Source organism: Protopterus annectens, chromosome 12.part0 (assembly GCF_019279795.1).
Source record: "Protopterus annectens isolate FY-2018-M chromosome 12.part0, PAN1.0, whole genome shotgun sequence".
NCBI lineage: Eukaryota > Metazoa > Chordata > Ceratodontiformes > Protopteridae > Protopterus > Protopterus annectens.
The window spans coordinates 172,967,805-172,993,041 of record NC_056746.1 but is presented as its reverse complement, the minus strand read 5'-3'; the positions used below and the strand labels follow the sequence as shown (position 1 = coordinate 172,993,041).

The 25,237-nt window shown below is 39.8% G+C and overlaps 1 protein-coding gene across 1 annotated transcript in view; it reads left to right on the top strand.

The window, feature by feature from the left end:
* The window catches only part of PKD1 (polycystin 1, transient receptor potential channel interacting), a 2,476,043-nt gene that overhangs the window by 1,848,875 nt on the left and 601,931 nt on the right, over positions 1 to 25,237 (top strand). Inside the window, exon 37 of the mRNA XM_044088902.1 lies at positions 1,350 to 1,552. Within this exon, the coding sequence (XP_043944837.1) occupies positions 1,350 to 1,552 (203 nt within the window). The remainder of the gene's footprint in view (positions 1 to 1,349; positions 1,553 to 25,237) is intronic.

Genomic DNA, 25,237 nt, shown 5'->3' with positions numbered 1-25,237 from the left:
GCTCAGATCTCTGTAGCAGACTGGTTATGGGTTAGACATAGCCATGCATAAGTCCCCTGCGCTGTCTTTGTTACTTGGTGCATGTAGCAGTATCAGCTGGGTATTAAGCAAGCCACAAACAGATAGGTAATATTTCAGGACAGTCATTTAAGCAACAGTGTTTCCAATCCACCTAATTTGCCCAACTTGAATATTCTGAAAAGGGTACGTTTATAAAAATTTGTTATAAGAAGAATGGGGAAACAAGTTATATACAAGGGGAGTCAGGTGATTATTGCCCCTGGGAGTGTGCACGTCACTTCCTTGTTAGCATATATTAGAAAATACAGCAATATAAATACAGCAGCGGCAGGGTTTTAATAAAGAAAAAACCTACATTGAAGCTCTAGATTAAGAAGTCCCATTTAATATTTTGTTGCTAGTTCCATACATAAAATTGCAAGGAGGTTTCTGCAGGCTGTAGTCTCAGTTGAATGAAGGGAGACAGCTGTACAGAGATATGGATAGAATTGGAAATTGAAGTTCTAGGTTAAGAAGTCCCATTTAATGTTTTGTTGCTGATTCCGTATGTAAAATCGCAGAGAGGTTTCTGCAGGCTCTAGTCTCAGCTGAATGAAGGGAGACAGCCATAGAGAGGTATAGATAGAATTGGAAGTGGCGAGCACACAAAGCCGAAGGACACTGGTAGAGCCTAGTAACTGCAGGAGAATTTTGAAAATCTCTCTCTCTCTCATATATATATATATATATATATATATATATATATATATATATATATATATAATGTATAGCCTAGTAGCCATCTATGATATAAATCCATATGGAAACATATATGTGTGTATGTACATTATACATACATACACACACACACGCACGCACACACACACACGCACACACACACAGACACACGCGCACACACACACACACACACACATATTGTACCTAATGTTTAAGATATGAACTTGTACAAAGAAAATCAAAGGTGAGAGTTGTTTGCAGTTTTTAGAATGGAATGAATTGTATCCTGTGAATAGTTTTATTATAATACTGAAAGTTACATATTGCAAGTACATTTACAGCAGAACTTATTCAATTGTGAATATGCATATTTACATATGTAAGACATATCTTTATATTAACTGCAAAAAAATTATATATTTCAGAAATGTTGTCATGCTTCCTCTGTTGCAGTCTTAAATTGCACAGTGCCCTCATTTGAATTAGATTATTTTGAATTTGATTTGTGTGAATATCCATCATGTAGACCATAACCTACTGTTAATAACTGAAGAAAGATGCAGTTCTTATATCTGACACATTAATATTGTCTTTTAAATTTCCTTTTATAGTTGTCAACAGTACATCTAGAAACAAGTTGTTCCCTTATTGGTGTAGCAATGTGGCTCACATTCTGTGCTTCTTAATGTTCGCTACGTGTATCAGTATATCTGTCTGGATTGGGATTAATTTCACATCAGGTGTTGGTCTTATGTGGCTTATCTCAGGAATCTTCAGTTTCCTGTCATCTTTCTTCATACTGGAGCCATTAAAAGTAAGTTCATGGTGCATTGTTTTACATTTTAAGGGGGTGGGTTGCTACATAAATTTTTACTTGTAGATTTCTTCTGTTTAGCCATCTGGGGTGGAAGGGTTAGGATGATCTTTTCTGGGACTAGTCTTTGTTTAAAGAAGTTTGAACTGCTACCATTTCAATATGCTTTCAGTAGAACCTCAGATGGTGATCCTGTTTGTCATTCTCTGGAAAAAAAGCACACTCACTTATGTTTTGAAGTGTGCATCTGTTTTCTTCTTCGGATGTGACTTTTTATTTAGGTCTCAATTACCTGAGCTGGAATTAATTCAAGTGGATGTTAAAGATTCTGTGGAATTTATCTGTCCATAACAGTAGGGACAGTACCAAGTGTCCTAACCAAATTGCTTATAGATTGTCCAGTTTCAATGGCACAGAATGATAAAGCCTTGACTAAGACCCAGGTGTCCAGGTTCAGCTAACAGGCATCGGTTAAGGTTTTGTGGGAAAGATGGGTATGCCTGTCCTAGGAAAGGAAGTCAGAGTTGTGAGATGGCACAATTTTATTTATTTATTTATTTATTTCAGTCTGGTAACCGGGTAAGTGGAATGGCTTGTTAACAGACCCTTTGCAGCCATGGCCGGGGCACCATGGTGCAAGAAGCAAAAGGAAAATTATACACAGACTAAATAATGCACAGAGTTGTATATAGTACAGTAGCTAAGTAGAGACAGTACATTTGTGTGTTATTTACAATTTTATATATATATATATATATATATATATATATACACACAAGTGATATTTTCTATATGCGTGATTAAAGTATGATTAAAGTAGGTATTCAACCAGTCGTATTTGTTAAAAGTATATCTTTACAAGAAAGATATGACTGCAGTGTAAGTTGCAGGGACTAGACGTTTTCACGGAAGCAAGAGCATTTCGTTCTTTAAACAGTTCTTTTAGTTTGTTTCTAAATAACTGAAGAGTCCTTTGCTGCCTCATGTCTGCAAGTAGCCAATTTCCAAACATCTGGGCCTAGTCTAGAAATAGCTCTTTTTCCTATGGTAGACAGTTTTAAAATGAGGTCTAATGAGAGTACTGCTATCATTTTGGTTGTCTCTAAGTGTGTAGTTAGGTTAAACAAACAAAAAGAAACCACTGAACTACGAAATCCCACGCAATTGAGACTAGATGCCTTTCGGCATCCTGGACTTAATGTCAATTGCAATATTTCCCCTGTTTTGAAACTAAGGAGTTATTTAAGATAGGTATACTCCTGTTTATTTCACTTTATTTATAAATATTTGTTAATATATACATATATTTTTATGCTGCACTGTTTTAATTACTTAATGTAAACCTATGTAAATTATTCCAAATGAAGTTGTGGGATACACCACAACTTAATTTAAAATTTTTTTGGGATAGAGCTTTGTTTTTAAAAAAAATGTTTATTTTGAATATGAGTTTAAGTTGGTTTAACTTATGTGACATTGCTGCGTTTTGTAATATCCTGGCTTTAGTGAATCTTAATCTATGTCATTTCCTGTATTTGACTATTTATGGAGTCTTTTTTACTTGTTTTAATGTCTCTGAGGAAGCCACAACAGCGTTGTGGCGAAAACGCTTGACTTAATAAACTGCGTTAAGATTAGCCTGGTGTGGTTTGTTGGCTCTTGGCAAGGTCTCCGTGGGATTTTGTGTAGTTAGGTTCCTTGATTTGTAAATTTTTTTGAGTGGGGAGACAGTCTCTCATTTTTAACAGCTTGTAGTTTTGACAGCTAAGAAGAAAGTGTCTCCTCCATTTACAAGTCTCCACTTACACCACTGTAGAAGTTTATTTATTTATTTGTTTATTTATTTAACATTTGTTGACCGTGAAAGTCCAACTAGGACACAGGCTATTTTCAGCTGAGGCCCAGGGACAAAAGCTCCAGACGAATGTCTTTGGAATGTGGGAGGAAACCAGAGTACACGGAGGAAACCCACACGAATGCAGGGAGGAAATGCAGACTCTGCACAGAAGGCATCCCAGCTGTGAATTGAACCGGAGAACCTCTTGCTGGGAGGCGACAATGTTAACCACTGCACCACTGTGCCACCCAAAGTTGACAATGATGAGTTTGGAATTCTGCAAGAAGAACAAATCTGTAGATTTTATTTATAGTAGTTTATTATGTGTTTGCGCTGTAATGTAAGGTTACAAGAGCCCATATTCTGTTTTCGGGATAACCATATTTTTAGCAAAGGCATTATGAGCTGTAGGGGTGAGGAGGTTATTTTACCCTTTGCTGACCAGGTTAGTCTTACTAGGCTAGTAGCCTCTTTTCAAGAGGGAGACCTGAGGTGGTATGTATACAAGTGGGGAACATTTGACCAGGATACAGAGGAACTTTCCCTACTTTTTTGCTCATGAGGACGCTATTGAGTGTGACGCTTCCAGTTTCCAGTCTAAGAGCAGGGGCAGCCTGGAGAAAGTATGGAACCATGTAAAAATTTAAGAGTTAGATTCACGTGTTAATGGTGAATCACTCTGGATGGAGGGAAGGAGATGAATGTAGCAGAGAATTGCAAGCCTTTAAAGGAGAATTCAACAGTCAGTGATGATGTAAAAGGAGTCGAGCTTTCACAGGAGTTTCATGCTGTGGTGGAAGGCAGTAGGGAAGCAGTACAATCAATGGATTTGGAGGATTTTTTTCCAGTAAAATCTCTTTGGGGAAGAGAATTCAGCACAAGTATCTGTAGTTACCACCCTTCAGTCAGGAGGGCTGCCGGATGATTTGCTTATGGATTTAGCAGATATGAGTGATCCAGAAAGAGGCAAAGATGTTTCCTGGGGTGAAATTATGGACAGAATACAGTGAGAGGATGGTCAGTGAGCAGAACCTGCAGCAAAGGAGTCATATGCAGAAATGGTGACGATGGGAGTATAAAAAGAAATAGAAGAGAAGAAAGAAGTAATTTAAAGTGAGAATAGAAAAAGCTTGCCAAACTGTTCAGATATAAGGTAAGGGATGAAGTAGTTGCACCTCTTGGAACTAAAGGAAATAAGGTAAGAGGTTTTGTGCATATAGATAAAGAGACTTCCTGTGACATTATTTTTGAACCTGGACAATCACAGAAATTTTTAGGAGAGTATGAAAAAAGGCTGTTGTACTTGGAATCAGTACGTCTTAAGGACGTTTTTCAGAGAAACAAGAAAAAGGTTTATATACAATTTAGAAATAAAGTAGTGAAAGAGACTTTAAAAGGACATTTATTGAAAATATGCAAAGATGTACTAGAAATTTCAAAAGTAAATGATAAAAGAGGTTTATGGACTGGGGTATGGGACTAAATGTAGAAAACGAAAGACTGCACATTCCTAGCATTATAAATGTTGAGGGGGATGAAGTTATGGTGAGAATTTTAGGTAAACCAAAAACTTGTTTTCTTTGTGGTAAATCTGATCACCTGATTAACAATTGTGAAAAGAAAAAATGTTACATAAGCGAGGAATTAGGTCATGATGTGAAGCTGTGTGAGTTAAAATGTTATAAATATAAAAAGACAGGGCATTTAGGTATGGAATGTAAGAAGACAGAATATGGATTCTCAGACTGATCACAGACAAGATACTAAATGCTTAAAAGTGTAATTGGAAATTATTGATTTAATACAGACAGGCATTCCAGAAAGTGAACAAGAGAAGTAAGACGTTGATAATAAGAAAACAGTAGTATTAGAAGAAAGCTCAGGTGGTTAGTGATATGGAAGACATAGACTGGAATGTAGTTAAACAAAAAGGAAGTTCTTTTGGTAAAAAAGTACAGGAAAGAAAAATAAAAAATGTAAAAGGTCATAGTAAAGAAAAAAGGAAGGGAAGGGATAACTTAAAAAAATAAGATATTGCTATTTGTAAATTTTAAGCAATAAATGTTAGTAGCTTAAAAAGCTTGGTAAGAAGGATAAGTAGTACTGAGTAGTATAAACAACAGGATAGTGATGATATTCTGGAATATTCTAGATTTTTACCTAAAGAAGAAAGGTACTGAACTGAAACATGGTGGGGAAATAATGTGATTTGGTATTTAGGGAAAGAAACTTGTTTTGGGGTAGTTGTCTTCTGTAAGGATATGGTAGAAGTTTTAGACATTATCTTAATTATCCTGGGGATAAGTTTCCGTCTGTATCAGTAATAATTAGATTTGGGGATTTAGGGAAAAATAACATGATGTTAGACTGTTAGGGACAAGTATCACGATATTAGACTTTAGGGAATTGATTTAAGAACATATCTTTATTTGACTAGTGGCATAAATCTGCAAAGTTAGATTGTAGTTTCTGTTGCAGGATCAAAGTGTTTTTACAAGTTTCAAGTAGTAAGATGTCATCTGTATAAAGGACCAAATTGAGGTGGGACAGGTCAGCAGATACAGCATTGATTAATAGAGAAAACAGTGGATCAATAATGGACCCTTGTGAACTCCTGTGTCAACAGTGCCTTCAGTCAAAATGCAGTTTCCCAGGTGTACTTGTAATGCTCCATTTTGGAGGTAACATTTTATTGTATTTAGGCCAAAACTGAATTTGCTAAGTTTGTAAAGGAGTAGGTTATGATTTATTGTTAAATATGTTGTTGCCATATCAATGAAGAGAACCCCCAGTCAGTGTTAAATCATCCACATTGTTAAAAATAGTTTCAGTGGCTGTGTATAATACTGTTGTGGTACTGCAAGAATTTTTGAAACCACATTGCTTGTCACAAAGAAGAAGGAAATAGGAAATACACCCCGTGGATCACTTCTGTGGCTCTGCTCGACAGTGGCACAGGAAAATAACTTTCTTGGGTGGCATATGCTAGGGAGCCTTGTTAGCCAGGCTTACCTGGGCCCATGAGCCGATAGCCTGATACCTACCTATGAGCCTATATTTGTTTATGTGATCCCAGAGTAGCTTGTATATAAAGCTTTCCAAATATTTTTGTTAAAGGTCACAGGTTTGCTATAGGTCTGTAACCTTTGAACACCTTAAGGTTTGCTTTTTTGTGAGGAGAATGATGTGTTTGTGCTTAAAGGCTGTGGGGAAAATAGACATGACTAATGAGAGGTTGAATATATGAGTGAAAATCAATGCTTTGAAGGGAGCTGACGTTTACATGAAAATGGTATGTGTGCTTTTGAGAACTTAGGGATGGCTTTTTCATTTATGTTGGAGTTGTTTTGACTTCTTTAACAATAAGTTGCCTAAAGTAAAATGACCTGAGGGAGGCTCAAAAAAAAGCACAGAGTGATGCCTGGGGTATTTATATGGCTCATCAAGCCACCAATGTGGCAACCTTCACTCTGGGCTCTCGGAAGCATGCATTCACATGGAGAGGCAAAATTGCTCCTACCATGATGCAGGTCGGATGCCTCTACTGAGAGAAGGGTTAGAGCTATAATAGAAACACTGTCATTGCAGGGATGCTGAACAGGGCACAAACCACATTCATGGTGCCTATATGATGACCCCCCCCCCATTCTGCTGTTGCATGTCTGCTGAAAATATCTACCCAGCATGTGTGGAGAAACAATGGACCCTAGATGGTCAACAAGCACAGCTGTATAAAGGATGAAGAAAAAAAATTCCTAGGCTGTATGAATGCACCTCAGTTCTTCCCCGAAAACAGGCCATACGCCTGGTGGAGCTAATCCAGTCAACAAAAATAAATATTAGGCAATAAAAATACTTTCATTGACTACAGTGTCAACCTACAGAATATCTGAACTTTGTAAATGCTGGAATGATAACGACATTATTTTTTTTAAATGAGAATTTCATAAAATTAGTATCTGTTCACTACTCTGTCAGTAGTCACCATAGAACTCTCACTGCATTTTTGTTATTGTAGTTTGCTTAACAATGAAGAGTTATTCTCTCAGTGCAAAGTAGATTTTAATGTGTGAACTTGTGCAGTATTAATTTTTTTGGTGTGGCTTGTCAACATATTCAGTTTTTGTACAAAAATGTTTTGACAGTACTAAGAGTAAATGAAGAAAGTGTGTGCCTCCTTAGATTATTAATTGAATTCCCTACAGATTTACTTTGTAATCCACACCAAAATAAATGTTTGTCTTGTTTGTTTGTCTTTTCGGCTTTTCCTTGGTTAGGGGTCGCCACAGCGGAACTCCAGTCCGCTAATGATTGGCAGCAGATTTTTTTTTTTTTGGTGCCGAGTTGCCAGCCCGACGCCCAACCATCAGCGAAGGCACACCCATTCACGGATGTCTTTTGGAGGCCACTCGACTGTGGGAAGGACATGCAGACTCAACACAGAAGACACTCCAGCCGAGAATCGAACAGGAGAACCTCTTGCTGTGAGGCAACAACGCTACTGCTGTACCATCTCAGCTTATGAAAATACGTACAATTCAGACAAACTTCTGAAAAGTCAAAAGGGGTTGTTTTGTAGCTATCAATTGAATTATTTTGTGGTTCACAAACTAAAATCAGTAAATGATTAAAAATAATGAACACAGTGGCACTCAAATTGGATTGCTATACCAAATGCAAATGTTATCATATAATTGTATCAGTGCTTAAAAGTATTTTCAGACTGAATAAACATCAGAAATCCAAACATTGAAGTTGACTTGCTGGTGCTACAACTAACTCTGACTCAAGTACAGAAAAGAAAATGGATCGTGGGTAGGTGAAGGAGGGAGGGAAGAAGAAGGGTGAGCATCCTACAGTAGCTTTCTTTCTCTCCTCCTTTTCTGGTGTCAGAGGTGATACAGGGGTTTGAACATGAATATGTGCTCTACTAACACCTAAAGGAAATAAAGATCATTTGCAATAGACTATAATATATGCTTAAATGTGTTACATAAGTGGATGCTGGTTTCATTGAACATTACACCCACATAAGAGCAGGTATTTCTCCTGGGATGTACTTACCTTCACTTCACTGATCCTTCACCACAGAATTCACAGCTCTGTGTAGCCTACAACATACCACATCCTGCTGTACTATTCTACCTCCCACTGCTTGCCACAGTCTGCAGCTGCAGCATGTCACCACTTGCTGCACCGTGTTGCCTTATGCTACCCACATGCTCCTGATAGATTCCTGTTAACTTCTCCCCTCACCATATCCTGCTACTCCCTGGCCTCACCTGCTGTATCATGCCACCACCTTGTGCTTCACCTAGGTTTCACCATTCTACCACCACCTGCTGCATCCTGCCAACTCCCCCCCCCCCTGATTCTACTTGTAATTTTTCCTTGATGGCCATTTAAAGTTACATTGTAGGGGGAGGGTGTTGCTGACTAACTGAACTAAGCTGTGGATGTTTTAAGACTTCGTAGTAAGACATCATCCTGATGCACTGTTCATTTCAGGCACTTGGCTGAAGGTTTACCCTTAAGTCCCTTATGATCTTCATGAATTTAGTTACTTTAGAACAGACTGTAGTGGCAGTGCACAGGTGGCAGGGACTGTATTCCTGTTCAAGACTATTATTTCTAGTCAGGTGGACTACACAGGAGGTCAGAGTTTAATTCCCTCAGCTTCCATTATCTAATGGTGTGAGTCTAAGCAAGTCATTTAACCACATAACACTCCTGGGATGAGTCTGAAAAAGGTCCATGGAGATCAAGCTGTACCCCAGTTAACAAGTAAAATAAAATAAACTATACTATGCATCTGTTAGTGAAACTGATCCTGACCAGAGCATTCTTGAGATCATTGGTTGTTCAGCCTAAATTAGGGCTGCTCAGTGTTTTATATCCCCACTTTTCTTCCTCCATCCTCAAGCCTGAGTGCATATTGGAAGAAGTCAAGGAGAATCTAGGAGCATTTTTTTTAATTATCTTTGATGGTTTCAACATAAACTGGATAAATAAAAACCTGTTTCTTATCAAAGGTCACTGCTTACCTGCAGTCATACTTAATTAAGAATTAACCAAGCACAAGTATGTCACCTCCAATTTATAATCGCTCATTGTTGAATTAACTCATTAGCAGTAATATTGGAAGAATTACCATTTGTAGGTATACTTCTGAATTATTTTGTTGATCATTGTCCTGTCAAAAGGTTTTGGGATAGCTAGAGGTGTAAAATTCTAGACTATCACAATCCATGCAATTAGGTATTTGATATGAATAAATGTATCTTGTTTAATTGGCATGCAATTATTTGACCCCACAACAACTAAAAGCACAGGAGCTTGCTACTCAAAATAGTGACACTCCAAATGTCACAAAACACAGAAACATTTGTAGGGGAAAGCCCCCACAACCTTGAACTATATCAAAACAGAAACTCATCGACATCTGGCAGAGCCAGTTCATCTGACTGGATATCAGCTGATCAAAGTACACTGGCTTTGGCAGTACAAGACTGCGGTACAGTATGCCTTTTTCCCACTGAAGTGCGATCTCAGAGTTGGTGTATATATAATTAGCAATGGGTCTAGGGGGTGCAGAGAGGCTTGCGCCCCTACAAAAAATGTTATTTTTTTCCAATCCTTTATAGATCAATGTTTTGCTTTTTAACAATTAAATGTCGATCACAGTAGCAGTAGCATAGCAAGGGTAGGGCAAGAAGGGCAATCACCCCAGGCGCTGATCTGTCTAGGGAGCACTCTGTGGTGAAGAAATATTTTTTTTTATTTATAATGTGTATGTGTGTGTGTGTGTGTGTGTGCGCCACACACACACACACACATATATATATATCTGTGTGTGTATATATATATATATATATATATATATATATATATATCTAAGCAACAGAATAATTACCACAGTCACTACGGCCAAGGTAACAAAGTATACGACACCTGTAAAATATATGTATATAAGTAAATGCCCAAGACACTGCAGTGTATCTCCTACCCCATTTATATCACCATGAATGGGCAAGACCCGTGACTGGCAGAAAAGGCATTCACAGGGTTTTATATGACTTTGGTGCTCACAGCAAGGCAAGTGATTTGTTGCTAGTTACAGTTGTCTGCAGTTAGGTTTACAGTTAATAACCTGAATTGAAAGTCCAGGTCTGGTGCATACATTTTTGTATTCACCGTTAGTACCAGACTAACGCACTGCCAAAAATATGCATACCTTTCAGCCCTAAGTCATCTTGTTACCAAAACTGACTGACTGTATGTTTGCTGATCGTGATTGTTCACTGCCACCTATATTCAATAGAAAGACAATATTACAGCAAAAGGAAACAACTGTGAACCAGAGGGAGACCATCAAAGAACTGACCACCAAGCTCAACAGATGTAAGACTCATTCTCAAGGTTTGGCAGTGAATGGCAAACATAACAAAGGAGCCTGACAAAAAGAGTCGGGAGTCAAAGATACCATGGACGACTTGCCCCAGGATTCATATAAGACCATAGAACATCTTGGACACACCATGCAGCCTTTGAAAGACTGCCTAGAGAATCTAGAGGTTGGCTGCATCAGTTTTGCGGGTACTAAATATAGATTTTAAGTACTAATCTGGCTCATTAGGTCATTATATTGTTATTTGTTAGGTACTCTGGGAGAGTTTTAAAATATTGCTTTTATTAATGTAGAAAGTTGCTAAAAGAATAACAGGATTTGTGCTAGCATCTTTAATGACAACTACTGACCCTATTTCTTCTACACATCTTAAAACTAGCATGTGTGTGTGTGTGTGTGTGTAGATACATAACTTTCAACAAGTAAGGGACAAATCTCAACAGAATCAGGGACACATCCAGAAATAATTGGGGACATATATCAGGAACACATTTAAAATATTAGTAAAATTAACTTGTCACATTGACAGAATAAGTGAATGTAAATTATTACACAATTTCTGAAGTAAAAGAAGTCTGTAACTCTAATTATTGCCATTATTTGTTAAGTGTAATTCACTACCTTTTCTCTTAAAGTAACCAATTTTAGGAGGGATTAAGAGGGACAAAGTTAAACTTTGAGTCAAAATTAGAGACGTCCCTGAAGTGTGTGTGTGTGTTTAATGGGGGAATAAGAATTATTAACTCATCAAGGCTGTTTTATCTCTTAGTTGAATGAATGAATGAATGAATGAATGAATACTATTTCCTTACAAATTCCCTCAGAATGATTCGGTTTAAAAAAAAAACATATTATATTTGCTTTGCAGCCTTCACTCTAATGTACATAATTTATTTTCCATTTGCATTGGTAGTGGTTACTTCCTGGATACACTTTGTTTCCTCTGGTGACTTGTTGAAAAAGAAGTTATGTACTCATCATAACATTCAATCTGTGTTGTTCATTTTCATTCTTCCTCATCTAATGGGTTTGGATCCGATCCTTGGATCCAACTCAGCTGTTGCACTAGCTCGTGGCCTCAAAAAACTCTCAAGCTATTTCCCTACTATAATACACCAACCCGAAAATCTGTCAGATCTTGTTTGCTGCTTGAAAGGAGGACTATACTAATATGTTATAACTGTAGTTCAACACAAAGGACATTGATGTCCTTGAAGACTCTTTTTCCTCCAAAAGTCAGTCATTAAAAATGGTGGGAGTTGGGTGGGGAGTTGAGGAAGAATGAAAATGGACAACACAACTGGAATTTCATGGTGAATACATAACTTCTTTATCTGATGTTGTCAATTTTCATTCATTCCTAAACTAATGGGACAGAGACCCCAGCTACCTAAGGTCCTGGGTGGTCTCTAAGGAAGGATATTCCTGAGTATGGTTGAGCCAAAGGCTGCTCTTCTCCTTGAGAACAGATAGACTTTTTAATGAGTGATAAAAGTATGAGGATTTGCCCAAGTTGCCGCTGCATATATATTGTCCATAAAAGCTCTAGACTGGAACACACTAGAAGTTTCCATAGATCAGTCTGCATGAGTTTTTAAAGGTTTTGGTAAGGGGAGATTAAATTTGTTATAGACAAATTAAATTTGTCAATCATCTAGCTAGAGTTACCTTTGTGACTGATTCACCAAATTTAGTATGTGCAAAGGAGATAAATAGCTGATCTGCCTTTCTAATTTCTTTTGCTTGTGTAGGTAGAAGCGTAATTGTCTATGGACATCCAATAAGTGCAGCATATATTCCCCTTTATTTTCAAATTTTGTAAAGAGCACTAGCAAGTTAATGGACTAGCTGATGTTCACCACCTTAGAAAGAAAGGAAGCATTGGTACATAACGTGACACTGTCTTATGAAAAATCAAATATGGAGATTTAGAAGATAAAGCTTGAAGTTCTGAAATTCTTCTAGCCAGTGTCATTGCAACCAGAAAGATGGTTTTCCAGGTCAGGAATTTAAGATCACATTTAGCTGTCGGTTCAAAGGGAGAATGAGTTAAGGTTTGCAGTACCAAATTAAAATCCCTTGGTGGAGTGGGGTCTTTATAAATGGGTCTCAGCAGGAGAGTGCCTCTCAAAAAGTCTTTGCACAGCTTAGAGGAAGCCAGTGAAAAATTCTGGAATCCAACATGAAAGTTAGAAACTGCTGTGAGTTGGACTTTTATAGTTGATGAACTAGCACCTCCATTAAACAGACTCGCCAAAAAATCAGGAATTTATTGAACTGGAACTGAGAAGGGGTCAATTTGATTTTGCACTGCTCAACAAATTAATCTTTTCAACTTACTCCTGTAGAGTTTCCTAGTAGAAGGCTGATGGGAAGATGAAAATATGGATCGGACAGGGGAAGAGAGCATTGGTTGTCTGGCTATTAAATGAATTGGAGAAACCACACTGTTTGTTTGAGGTTTGAGATATCTGGGTGAACCATGCCTGCCTGGTGGGACAGAAGGTCTGGAGTTGGATCCAGAATCCAAGGTGGATACTGGCATTTATATCACGCTATCGAAAGATGAAAATAGCGAACGCTATTTCATCGAACCTAAAATATCTAAACCACATAATATCGAACATTCAGAATAGCAAATCTTTTTCCTTGGGAAAAAATTCGCTATTCTGAAACACATACACACAACACAAGCACACCTAAAAAACATCAATCCACACACATACACTTATAATCCTACAACTAACCCTACACTAAACTGTATATACACTACTATCTATTCACTTAACTTAACCCAAACCCTAACCTTAAGGTCCGTCACTATTGCACACTCACCTAATCCTCGCCCTAACCTTAACTCACTTAACCCGCCCCTAACCCTAATTCACCTAACCTGCGCCCTAACCCTAACTTGCTCCCTAACCATAACTACCGCACAATCGCTCACTTACCTGAAGCCGACCCGTAACTTTCCACCACAGCACTGAAAATAGCAAAGCCACAGAACCGGCCAACCGAATTCGGTGTTCTGCAGCTTCGCTGTTTTTAGCGTTCGCTCAAAACGGGTCAATATTAGAACATTTGAAGTTTTAAAACTTCGATGTTCTGATATAGAACCGGATACTGTCGGTGACACCAAAGGAAGGGAAACCAAATCTGTTGAAGCCAGTAAGGTGCAGTGAGGATATCTTTGCTGTTCAACCGGGCTGCTTTCTGCAGGAATTTGGGAATTAGAGGAGTCAGAGAATAAGCATACAGAAGATGGGGGGGGCAGTCAAGTCATGAAGTAGAGCATCCCTCGATGATTTCCCCCATGGGAGGATAAGGGCAAAAAAAAGCTGCTGCACTTGTTGTGTAGGGGAGAGGCGAAAAAATCGCAGCAAGGCTTGCCCCACTGACTGAAAATTATTTCTGTCACTTTATTATTGAGAAACCACTAGTGAGGTAATAAGATGGACCTGCTCAGTTTGTCTGCTATCATGTTGGATTTCCCCGGAACATGCATTGCTATTAGAAAGCAGTTGGAAGATATCACCCATTACCACACCCTCAGGGCTTCTCAATACAGGGGATAAGATCTGGTCCCCCCTTGTTTATGTACCAAACTACTGACATGTTATCTGTCTGGATTGCAATTGTTCTGAGAGGGACAGCGTCTTGGAATGCCTGCAGCGCCAAAAGCACCGCTCTCATTTCCAGAACATTGATATGCAAATTGGCCTCTTCGTGGGTGTGACATCTGGCTATATCCCACTGGACTGCCAACAATTGAATGATATCCCTTATTATCCTGGGTCAGTAACTAAGGAGCTTCAGTCCTCACTACTGACCCCAATATGAGACTATCACTAAACAAGAGTAATATTTCTTAATGTTCCCCTAACAGCACAACAAGAGCACGCTATTTTTTTTCCTGGGACTGGACTGTATACCTCTGTCCACCCCAAATGTATTTTCCTTATTACACACTTCAGAGCAATGTGTCCCAGTTTAAGACCTTTGATACATTCACACTCAAAGTAAACTAAAGTAAATTAAAATCTCACCCATCCAAACACGTCTGGGAAAGCGTGACACAGATTTCCTGCTGTGTCCCTCCCTAAAATAATATGATAATGCTGACACCAATCAGAAAGTCTTCATGCCCTTCTAAAGGTGTGTCCAGTTATGAAAATTAAATATCAAAATAAATGATGATTATGACCAGAAGTGACGAGGCCTTTGAGGTGAGTTGGGGAGTATCAAACAGCTATAAGCACTCTGTAACTTCTAAAGAAAAAACACTGATTTCCAGCCACAATGTAAAGTAACTGCAGGATAAAAGTCCATTATTCTAGAAAAACTCTATCTTAATAACTAAGCTTTCCTACTCTAACTAAAGAATACTGTCCCTGATCTAATCTAGCACTTAACACCAAGGCAAAAGGCAGGTTTACAGTTTTCCTTGGGTTCTCTTTCATGGGTGTCCACTGACTGCACAGTACTGTAATTGACTGTTCAGCACTTGACAGACTGCAGTCTCAACTGTCATATTTTAATTATTTAAAAAAACAGCCAGCTGTTTGAAAAAGTTATTTTTCTGTAATTTAAAAATAACACTTAGCTGTTTGTCAATCAGTTGTTTAAATAATCACTTAGCATCCAGGACAATTCTAATGACATCACTCACTGTTCTGCTGATTCTCAACAGTACTTTAGAATGTCCCTCTCAAACAAGCACAATTAGAACTGCATCAAAATACTGACAGATTCTCTAAACATTCTATTTATATAAGGAAGTACTCAACTTTTAAAACTTATTTACAATTAGACATGCTGGCAAACAATACAAATTAATCTGAAAATATACACAAATTTCCTGCCAGACATGCTAATACATGTGACAGTGTTTTATTTTCTTCACACACCCCCCCCTTATGACTCAGGCACGATTTTCAAGTCACCCTTGAAAACTGACGCTTGAGAAAAATGAGTCTACCTGGGAATATCAACCCACTCTTCTCCTGGGCAATCCATTTGCTTAGCATTATTAACCCCACTGCAGCATTCTTCTCCTTCTGAAGAAACTTGGCTGAGCACAGTCCCCCACACCACAATTTGATAAATCTACCTGAACAATAAATTCTTTTTTTGTAGTCTGGGCTGGCTAATGCAGGGGGTCCTCAAAATCTCTCTTAGTTTTTAGAATGCCTGTTCATGATCTGTGGTCTACAGTACCTTGTCTGGTTTATTCTTCCTAGTTTGGTCCATAAGGGGCACAGCTATGGTACTCTAATTGGGCACAAATTTCCTATAGTACCCCACTGTCCGTAGAAATGCTCTCACTTGTTTCTTAGTAACAGGAACTGGCCATGCTTGAACAGCTTCCACCTTGACAGGTTCTGGCCTAATTGCACCACTTCCCAGTCTGTGTCCTAAGTAAGTGGCCTCTGCCATACCCACTTGACACCTACTATGTTTAATGGTTAATCCTGCCTTACTTAATCTATCCAAGACCTCCTTCACATGTTGGTCTGCAAATGCCCATAGCATAGTCTTCAATGTAGAGTTTAACCTCTGCAAAAGACCATTAGTCTGGGAGTAGTAGGGAGTGTTCTTTAAATGTTTCACCCTCACCCCACAACACTTCCACAGACAAGTCGCCAGGCCTTTCATGTGAAGTTGGCACCTTGGTCAGTCAGTATTTCCTCTGGAAAACTCTGCTGAACATTTCTGGCAAAGTACTTGCCACCTTTTCTTCATCAAATATCACATGCAAAAGGAATATTAGGAACTTTAGCTAGAAGTGGCAGATGGTAGGCTCTAGGCTGTAGCAACTGCTACACTACCTCGCTTTGCAGCCCTCCCTTAGGAGTCCACTTTCCATGCAACAAGCCTTCCTTCTCTGCCTCAATATCCCCTTCCCCAGGAATATCAGGGACTATAGCTAGAAGTGGCAGATGGTAGGCGCTAGGCTCTACCAACTGCCATACTGCCTTACCTTCCAGTCCTCCCTTAGGAGTCCACTGTTTCTACAACAAACCCTTGTTCCCGTGTACAGACTCCCCTCTTCCATAAACCTCAAGTGCTTCCTTGGCCATCTCCCTCAAGCTTTGTAATGTAGGGTCCATAAGTTGAGCCTGTCTCAACTGTACATCTCCAACCCTCCCAAGCTCCCCTTCCACAGGAAACTTAGTATCTTCCAACAGCCGTACCGCGCTTTCAGTGTAGGTATCATTACTCACCTCCATCCTTGCAGTTATTGTGTCCAAGGGAACATCAGTATCTCCCAGCAGCTGTGGCTTACTTTCAGACTTACTGCTACAGGATAGCTTTTTCTCTGAAGCAGCCACCACACTAGTCCCATCTTCAGGTATGAGATCTATCAGGTTCTGTCCAGACTACTGGGCCTACATGCCTGTCTCCCAGCTTGACTATGTGTCACTGCGGGCACACAAGGCACTGCATCATCACAGTCATTCCCTATCAGGATATCTGCAGGAATATTCTCAAACACAAGCTCCCCTTCCACAGGAAGCTTAGTAACTTCCAACAGCTGTGCCTTGCTGTCACACTGGGTACCACCACTCACCTCCATCCTTGCAGTCACCGTGTAAAAGGGAACATCACTACCCACCAGCAGCTGTGACTCACATTCAGACTTACTGCTACCAGGTAGCACCTTCTCTGAAACAGCCACCACACCAGTCCCAGATTCAGGTAAGAGATCTCAGACCTACATGCCTTTCTCTAAGCCTGACAGTATGTCACTGCATGTACACAAGGTACTACATCATCAAAGTCATTCCCTATCAGGACATCTGCAGGAATATCCTTGAACACAACTACTTACTTGCTTCCTCTTCCACCCTCTCAGTCAAGATGAATCCTATCAAAAGGTGTTTGGAATGGGGTCCCTCCCAATACTCTGACTGGAGTAGACTGCCCAGGCAAGTACTGCTCTTCTCCAATCACTGCAGGCCTCACAATGGTTATATCATAAGCTGTGTCCCTCTTAGCAGTTACGTGTTTTAACATCTACTAAGATAGGCTATATATATATTGGTGAAATTTTAGCACCCCAGTTGTTTCTAAACAACTTACCACTGGCAGTTTGCCATCACCACTTGCTGGTTCCCTCACCTTCTGTTTCTCACCTTGCCTTGATGGACATTTGATTGCTGTGTGTCCCCTCTGGTTACACTTGGAATGTCTAATTCTTAACTGTGCACTTGGGTACTAGTAGTTTCCCCTGTTACTGGTATACTCTGTTGGAGTAGTTTAGACTGCCCCCCATGGGTTCCTTTATGTCCATGTACAGCGCTTACTATCCCTTTCTTATGCACTGGTGCTCCACTTGCTAAGTAGAGATCCCCTTTTTACCCCAACTCCTCTGCAGAATTGCACTCACAGTCTGCTAACTAGACTCTCATGTCATCAGGCAAAGTACTGAGGGCTTGTTCCCTCACCAAAAGGTCTGCCATTCCCTCAAAAGTGGTGACCTGACACCCACTCACCCATCTGTGAAAGTAAGTACTTAAGTCAGCAATATAGTCACGTACACTTTCATCTGCGTTGCGTCTGTGTTCATGAAACTTTTTTCTATAAGCTTCAGCTGTTAGTTTAAAACAATCTAAAAGATAGTTCTTAACTTTAACAATTCAAACAATCTACATCAGACAATTGTGACATGGCTTGAACAGTTTTACCACATAGTAAGGGAGTTAGGTGCCAAACCCAGAGCTTATGGTCAACATAGCATTGTTTACATACCCTCTCAAAAATATGAATAAAACTGTCAAAGTCATCCCCATCCCTGTACTGAGGAAAAAGTCTACTGACCTGTACGCCTTCTGGGGTCCATTTACTCCTTTCTCCATTACCTTCATGACCCTCTCGAAGGATTTGAAGCTCCATTACATGCTGGCACTGAATTGTCCTCGGCTTCTAAACACCTCAGTCTCTCTGCTGATTCCAGTGCAAGATGTTTGGCCTCCAGTTCATGTTGATGCGGTTTCTCCTCTGCTTTCAGTTCATATCAGTGTTGGGTCTCCAAGGACAGTCCCTAGACATTGCATTCTCTCCTCAGCCTCCAGGTCCAATCTCCTCAACTCCAGATGGATTCTCAGGTCTTCTGAAGAACATGTGGACTGTCCCATCTCGGCAGGCTGCACATAACCAGCACCAAACTGGATATCCTCCAAATGGTTGGTCTGAGCTCTGACTGCAACCAAGGCTAAAATCATTGCTTCCTTGGTCAGGTTGGCATGCGCCATCCTCTGGCTTTAGACTCCTTAGCCAACTGGATCTTTGCCAGCTTGCTAATGTCTTCTGCTGACATCCTTGCCTGCTATTCCTGACTGTCTAACTAACAAAAATAAAACTGTGGTGGAGTGAAATTCTGAACGTTTACCTTGTGGATGTCATGAGTGCACACCTTAATGACATCTATCCACAAGCTACTGAAATCCAATTAAAAATCTCAATGCTGTCACCAGTAATGTGACGTCCGGCTGTATCTCACCAGACTGTCAACAATTAAATGACATCCCTTACTATCCTGGGTCAGTAACTAAGGAGCTTCAGTCCTCACTACTGACCCCAGTATGAGACTATCACTTTAACAGGAGTAATATTTCTTAAGTTTCCCCTAACAGCATAACAAGAGCATGCTCTTTTTTCCTGGGACTTGGACTATATACCCCTGTCCACCCCAAATGTATTTTCTGTATTACACACTTCAGAGCAATGTGTCCCAGTTTAAGACCTCTGATACACTCAGTCAAAGTAAATTAAACTCTCACACATCCAAACACTTCTGGGAAAGTCTGACACATATTTCCAGCTGTGTCCCTTCTCCAAAATAATACGGTAATGCTGACACCAATCAGAGTGTCTTCATGCCCTTCTAAAGGGGAGTCCAGTTATGAAAATTAAATATCAAAATAAATGACAGTTATGACCAGAAGTGACCTGGCCTTTGAGGTGACCTGGGGAGTGTCAAGCAGGTATAAACACTCTTATCTCTAAAGAACAACATTGATTTCCAGCCACAATGTAAAGTAATGAAGAAAATGTAGTAAGTAAAATGATTACAAGACTGTAAATCAATAGCTTTCAGTAAACACTAGAACTCAATCATTAAACTGCAGGATAGGAGTCCATTATTCTAGAAAAACTCTATCTTAATAATTAAGCTTTCCTAAACTAAATGAGGAATACTTTCCCTGATCTAATCTAACACATAACAGCAAGGCAAAAGGCAGGCTTACAGTTTTTGGTGAGCTCTCTTTCATGAGTGTCCACTGACTGCACAGCACTATAACTACCTGTTCAGCACTTGCCAAACTGCAGTCTCAATTGTCTTATTTTAAAAATAACAGTCAGCTGTGTGGAAAAGTTTTTTTTCTGTCAATCAGCTGTTTAATAATAACTTAGCAACCAGGAACATTCTAATGACATCACTCTCTGTTCAGCTGATTCTCCACAGTACTTTAGAATGTCCATCTCAAACATGCATAATTAGAAATGCATCAAAACACTGACAGATTCTCTAAACATTCTGTTTATACAGGGAAATACTCAACTTTTAAAATGTATTTACATATTCACAATTAAACATGTTGGCACGCAATACAAGTTAATCTGAAAATATACACAAATCTCTTGCCAGGCATGCTAACACAAGTGACAGTGTTTTCATTTTCTTCAAAAGGGGACCAAGTGCCTTGGACTGTTTTCCTCAGAAAATGCCCCCTCCCCACCCAATCTGGGAAGCATTTGTAGTCACTATAGCCTTGGGCTGAGAGAGGATGAAAGGACGGCCTTGTAATACTTGTTGTGATAGCATCCACCAGGAAAGGTATCTTTTGCATACTTGAGTTATTCTTATCTTCGCATCCACCAGCAAAGGTATCTTTTGCATGCTTGAATTATTCTTTTCTTCACTGACATGGGTTGAGAAAGTATTGACCATTGTAGAATTCTCATGTGGAATCTTGCTAAAGGGACTAAAATGATTGCCACTGACATTGACCCTAGAGCTTGCAGAATCAATCAGGCTGAAATTCTGGTACTGCAAATAATTTTCCTAACCTATATCCTTATCATCTGCAGTCATAATAGTGGAAGAGAAGCTACCATAGATACTGTGTTGAACACTGCTCCTATGAATTCTAACATCTGGGTTGGTTGTAAGTGAGACTTGTTGAAATTTATGGTTATTCCAAGATGTGAACAAGTCTGTCTCACTTGATCTCATGCTTCTATCAGTAAATGCCTGATCAGTGCAGTAATGAGTCAATCCTCTAGATATAGAAACACCCGGAATCCTTGCAGGTTCAAGTGAGCTGCAGCCACTGCCATGCACTTGGTGAACACCTTGGGGGTTGTGGTCAGCCCAAGTGGCAGTGCTCTGAACTGATAACTGGCTCCCAGCCAGAAGTGTAAGTACCTTCTGGATCGTCTGTTCATCTTTGTGATAGTAACTCATCCTGAAGTTCTATCAAGCACAACCCCTCATCCTTGCCCATAAAGGGCAGAATGGACTGAACCATGACCATCCTGAGCTTTGTGTGTCTAATTGACTTGTTCAGTATACTGAGATCCAAAATTGGTCTGCAGTCCCCTGTTTTCTTTAGCACTAAAAAGAATCTTGAGGAAGTTCCGGATTCTGTTTGGTCCAGTGGGACCTCTTGGATGACTCTTTTTCTTAGCAGCTTTTGAATCTCCAATGCTATTGCTTTCCTCTGATTGGGTGGCACATTGTGAAATGTTCTTAACAATGGAGGAAGAAGGGAAAAGGGAATTATATAACCTCTGGAAATAATTCTCTGCCCCTAACTGTCTTTTGTTACATCTAGCCAGGTTCTCTGGCGACCCCCAACTACCCCCAGATGTGGACAATCAGGCCTCCTTTCAGGAGTGCTGAAAGGGTCTGTCAGAAAAGGAATCACTAGACCCCTGGTTTTGTGGGTCTCTTGTGCCATAAGGGCATCATCTTCCATTATAGCCCCCCCCCCCTGGTTCTGGGGAACTATCTCAGTGTGTGTCCTGGAAAGAACCCTGGGACTTTCTAAACCACATTTTATGACTTCCCCTTGGATTCCTGGAAAAGGTCATTTGAGAGGTAAAAAATGCATACCCACAGCAGAGAGTCTTTCCATCTTTCTCAAACCTGGAGAGTGTGTCCTTCGCCGTGAGGCCAAACAAAGAAGAACCATCAAAAGGATCACTGAAGAATGAGGACTTTGAATGGATCCTTAAAATCACACAGGCGCATCCAGGCATGCCTCCTTATGGAAATACCTAAATCTGCAGCCCTTGAGATGCCTTCTGCAGCATTTGAGATAATTTTCATGGATGAATTAGATATAGCTTGTTGGATAGCCAACTGAGAAACTACTGAAGATTGAGCCTCAGAATTGTTGGTTCCAGAAAGAAATTTTGATAGCTGTTTAATTAAATCTCTTTGAAGCCTTGTAAAATGTACCAGATAGTTCAGCAATCTGAGTGCAAAAGTTGCTGAAGCATAAACATGCTTCCCAAGTCTGTCAGTCACACTAGACTGTCTGTTAGAAGGATGAACAGTCGAACTGTGTTCCGCAAGTTCTGTTTTTGTAGATGCCACCATGACCATGGCATCTACTGGCACCCCTTTACCCCCAAAATTCCTTGCCTACTGATGAAGCCAGAATTTGGCCTTGTCTCTTGGGAATTGGCTCAACTATATCAGGTTCCTTCATAACCGCCTAGTTCATTGACAGGTGGAGTAACCCAGGAGGTGGACGAGCCAGCTCCAAAGGCTTCCAGAAATAGGGATTCCTCTAGAGAAGTGTCTTGGGAAGACCAGCCACCTGCTGCTTAAGGATCTCAAAAATGTCTCTAAATGAGACGTCATCAGGTGGTGATTTTGGGGACCCCTCTCCTTCATCAAAATCAGTATCATCAGTGACTGATTCTTGAGAAGAGTCCAAGTGCTTCATTTTGCACTTCCTCTTCCTAGGGACTTCCTCGGTGTGGTGGTCTGGTGAAGTATCAGAAGAGATTAGTATACCCTGCTGGGTAGTCTGGAAGCTTTGAGCTGGCTGTCCCTGTAGGGTAGAATGTTGAGGATCATGGTGCAAAGTCATCTGAGATACAGAGAGTAGATTTGAGGGGCTAGAACCCATCTGACCTGCCGGAACAGAGAACACTCTCTTCACAACCTCAAAGATAGATAGCTCCAGAGAGAAGCAAGACATTGGAGCCGAGAAAGCAAGTTTCTGGCTCATCACCTCCCTCCACCCCAAGAATAATCCACCTATGGCGGAAGTTGCAGGCGAGTTGTCTAGTGCAGATGTTCCAAGAAGAGATGGTGCCAAAAAACCTTGAAGTCTACTCCAACCTCCTGGATCTGACAGGGATGCTTCAGCTCTGAGAGTTTGAGGATGGTAAAGCCAGTGCACTCAGAGCATATTTGGATGTGAAGAATGTGCTTTCTTCTGATCCAAACCAGATGGACCAGGAATACTCGGATCTAAGGATTGTAAAACAACAGGCTGGATTAGAGAAGGAGGTGTAATGGGTGGAGTGGTAGATAATCAGACTTCTGACCCGAAGGGGTAGGATCCGTAAGAACTCCCATCTGAAATTGCGCCGTGAAGAATTTCCTCCTCATCCTCTCCACATCTGCTTCTGTGGAACTCTTGGAGGAAAGAAAAAATGCTAGGGATAGCGATTTGAGGCACCTCTTTAAAAAGGGGGAAGGCACTCTTGATGGGACTGGATCCAGGCTATGAAAATAAAAAGTCCTCAGTAAAGGTTTCAGATCTGAGGGTGTAGGATCTGGAACAGGCTTGATTGGATTAAATGATGGTTGGACTGTGAGTAATTTCTCTTTCTTCTATTTAGGGAAGAGGCTGAAAACTCATAGGGTTTAGACCTTGTAGGGTCTCTAACTTTGTATTTGGGGGACTAAACACCAGTAATAGCTTTGGAAAAAGTAGCTGGCAGCAAGCCTTTCAAAATCAATTTGTTTTTCCTTCAGCTAGTGCTCGGTGGTTGAACCCACGATAGATACTGCAATCCTGTTGCAAATGATCCGAAAACAAGCAACATACACACAGATTGTGGGCATCTGAATAAGACAACTTATGCCCACACTTATCATACTTTTTAAATCACCACTGAAACTTGTAACCAAAAAAGTATGCCACCAAAAACAATTATGACTTGTAAGATGCTAGTTGTTCTTTTTCTGTACCTTTTTAATAGAAAACGTGACTAGAATTAGTTTTTTGAATACTTCGTTTATTCGTGGTCTATGCTGGTAATTACAACGGAGGTCTAGCAGGAGAAAGTGGGATATAAAGGACATACTTTTTAAATCCTAAAAGACCTTTTTCAGACATTCTGAAAAATAAACTATAATAATAACAGAAGTACTAAACTAAACATTTTTTAAACAACAAAAGAAAAGGTCAAATAATAACAGCAGTAAGGAAGAAATACAATATTCTTGTAAATTGGAAAAAAATACCAGCTAAGGTAAGCAAGGAGGTATACGCTAAGTGTAAAGGCAGAATGTAAGGAAGGCCAGACCTACCAACAATGGTAGGAAAGAGTACATTCAAAAGTGTATGAAAAGAGGACTACAGCAGTAATGACTTAATGACAATAAAGACTAAATAAGTAGCCATAAAGAAATACTTTTTTTTAGATTATAAATATCTAAATAGACTTATCTCCCACTCTACAATCAAGAGCTGAAGGTGACCACCTCTAGACGAGAAAGCGATAAATGAGGTCTGATGGATGTTAGGGAGTTGGTGCATTATGGGTAGGGAAGGAGCTCGAGAGTGTTTGGAGGCCATGAGCTAGTATAACAGCCGAGTCGGATCCAAGGATCGGATCCGAACCCATTTGTCGAGGAATGAATGAAAACTAACAACATCAGATCAGTACTTGTACATATCATGGTGGATCATAGGGAAAGGAGACAGTGAATTCAGAATACACCTTTTCTTCACATTGAAGAAAGAACTTTCATGGAACTCCATGCATGCACTCATAGCATGTTGATACTGTTCATTGCTCAATTGCTCATTAATGATGTACATCAGAGAAACTGCATCTAAGTTTCCAATGCAGTCCATATCCAAGCTTCCCAGATGGTCCTGTTTGTATTAAAATAACTTGCATAATTTTACTGGCTGAAAATGAAGTCTCAAGCCTTGTGTTGACACAGTAAAGTCATTTTTATCCTTACCATTTAGTTTTGGATGCTTAAGTGGTATTATACATAGAAGTGATAAAAGGGCAGACAACTGACTAGGTTGCATTTTAGCCTAGGTTTCCCACAACAGCTGTAGCTTAATATTTTACAGAGGCAATAGAGTGGTGTGGCAAATTCATATCGGCAGCACTCTCTGTTAGTAAGTCATCATTCATGTACTTGCCTAAGTAAATTACCTTTGCGGTC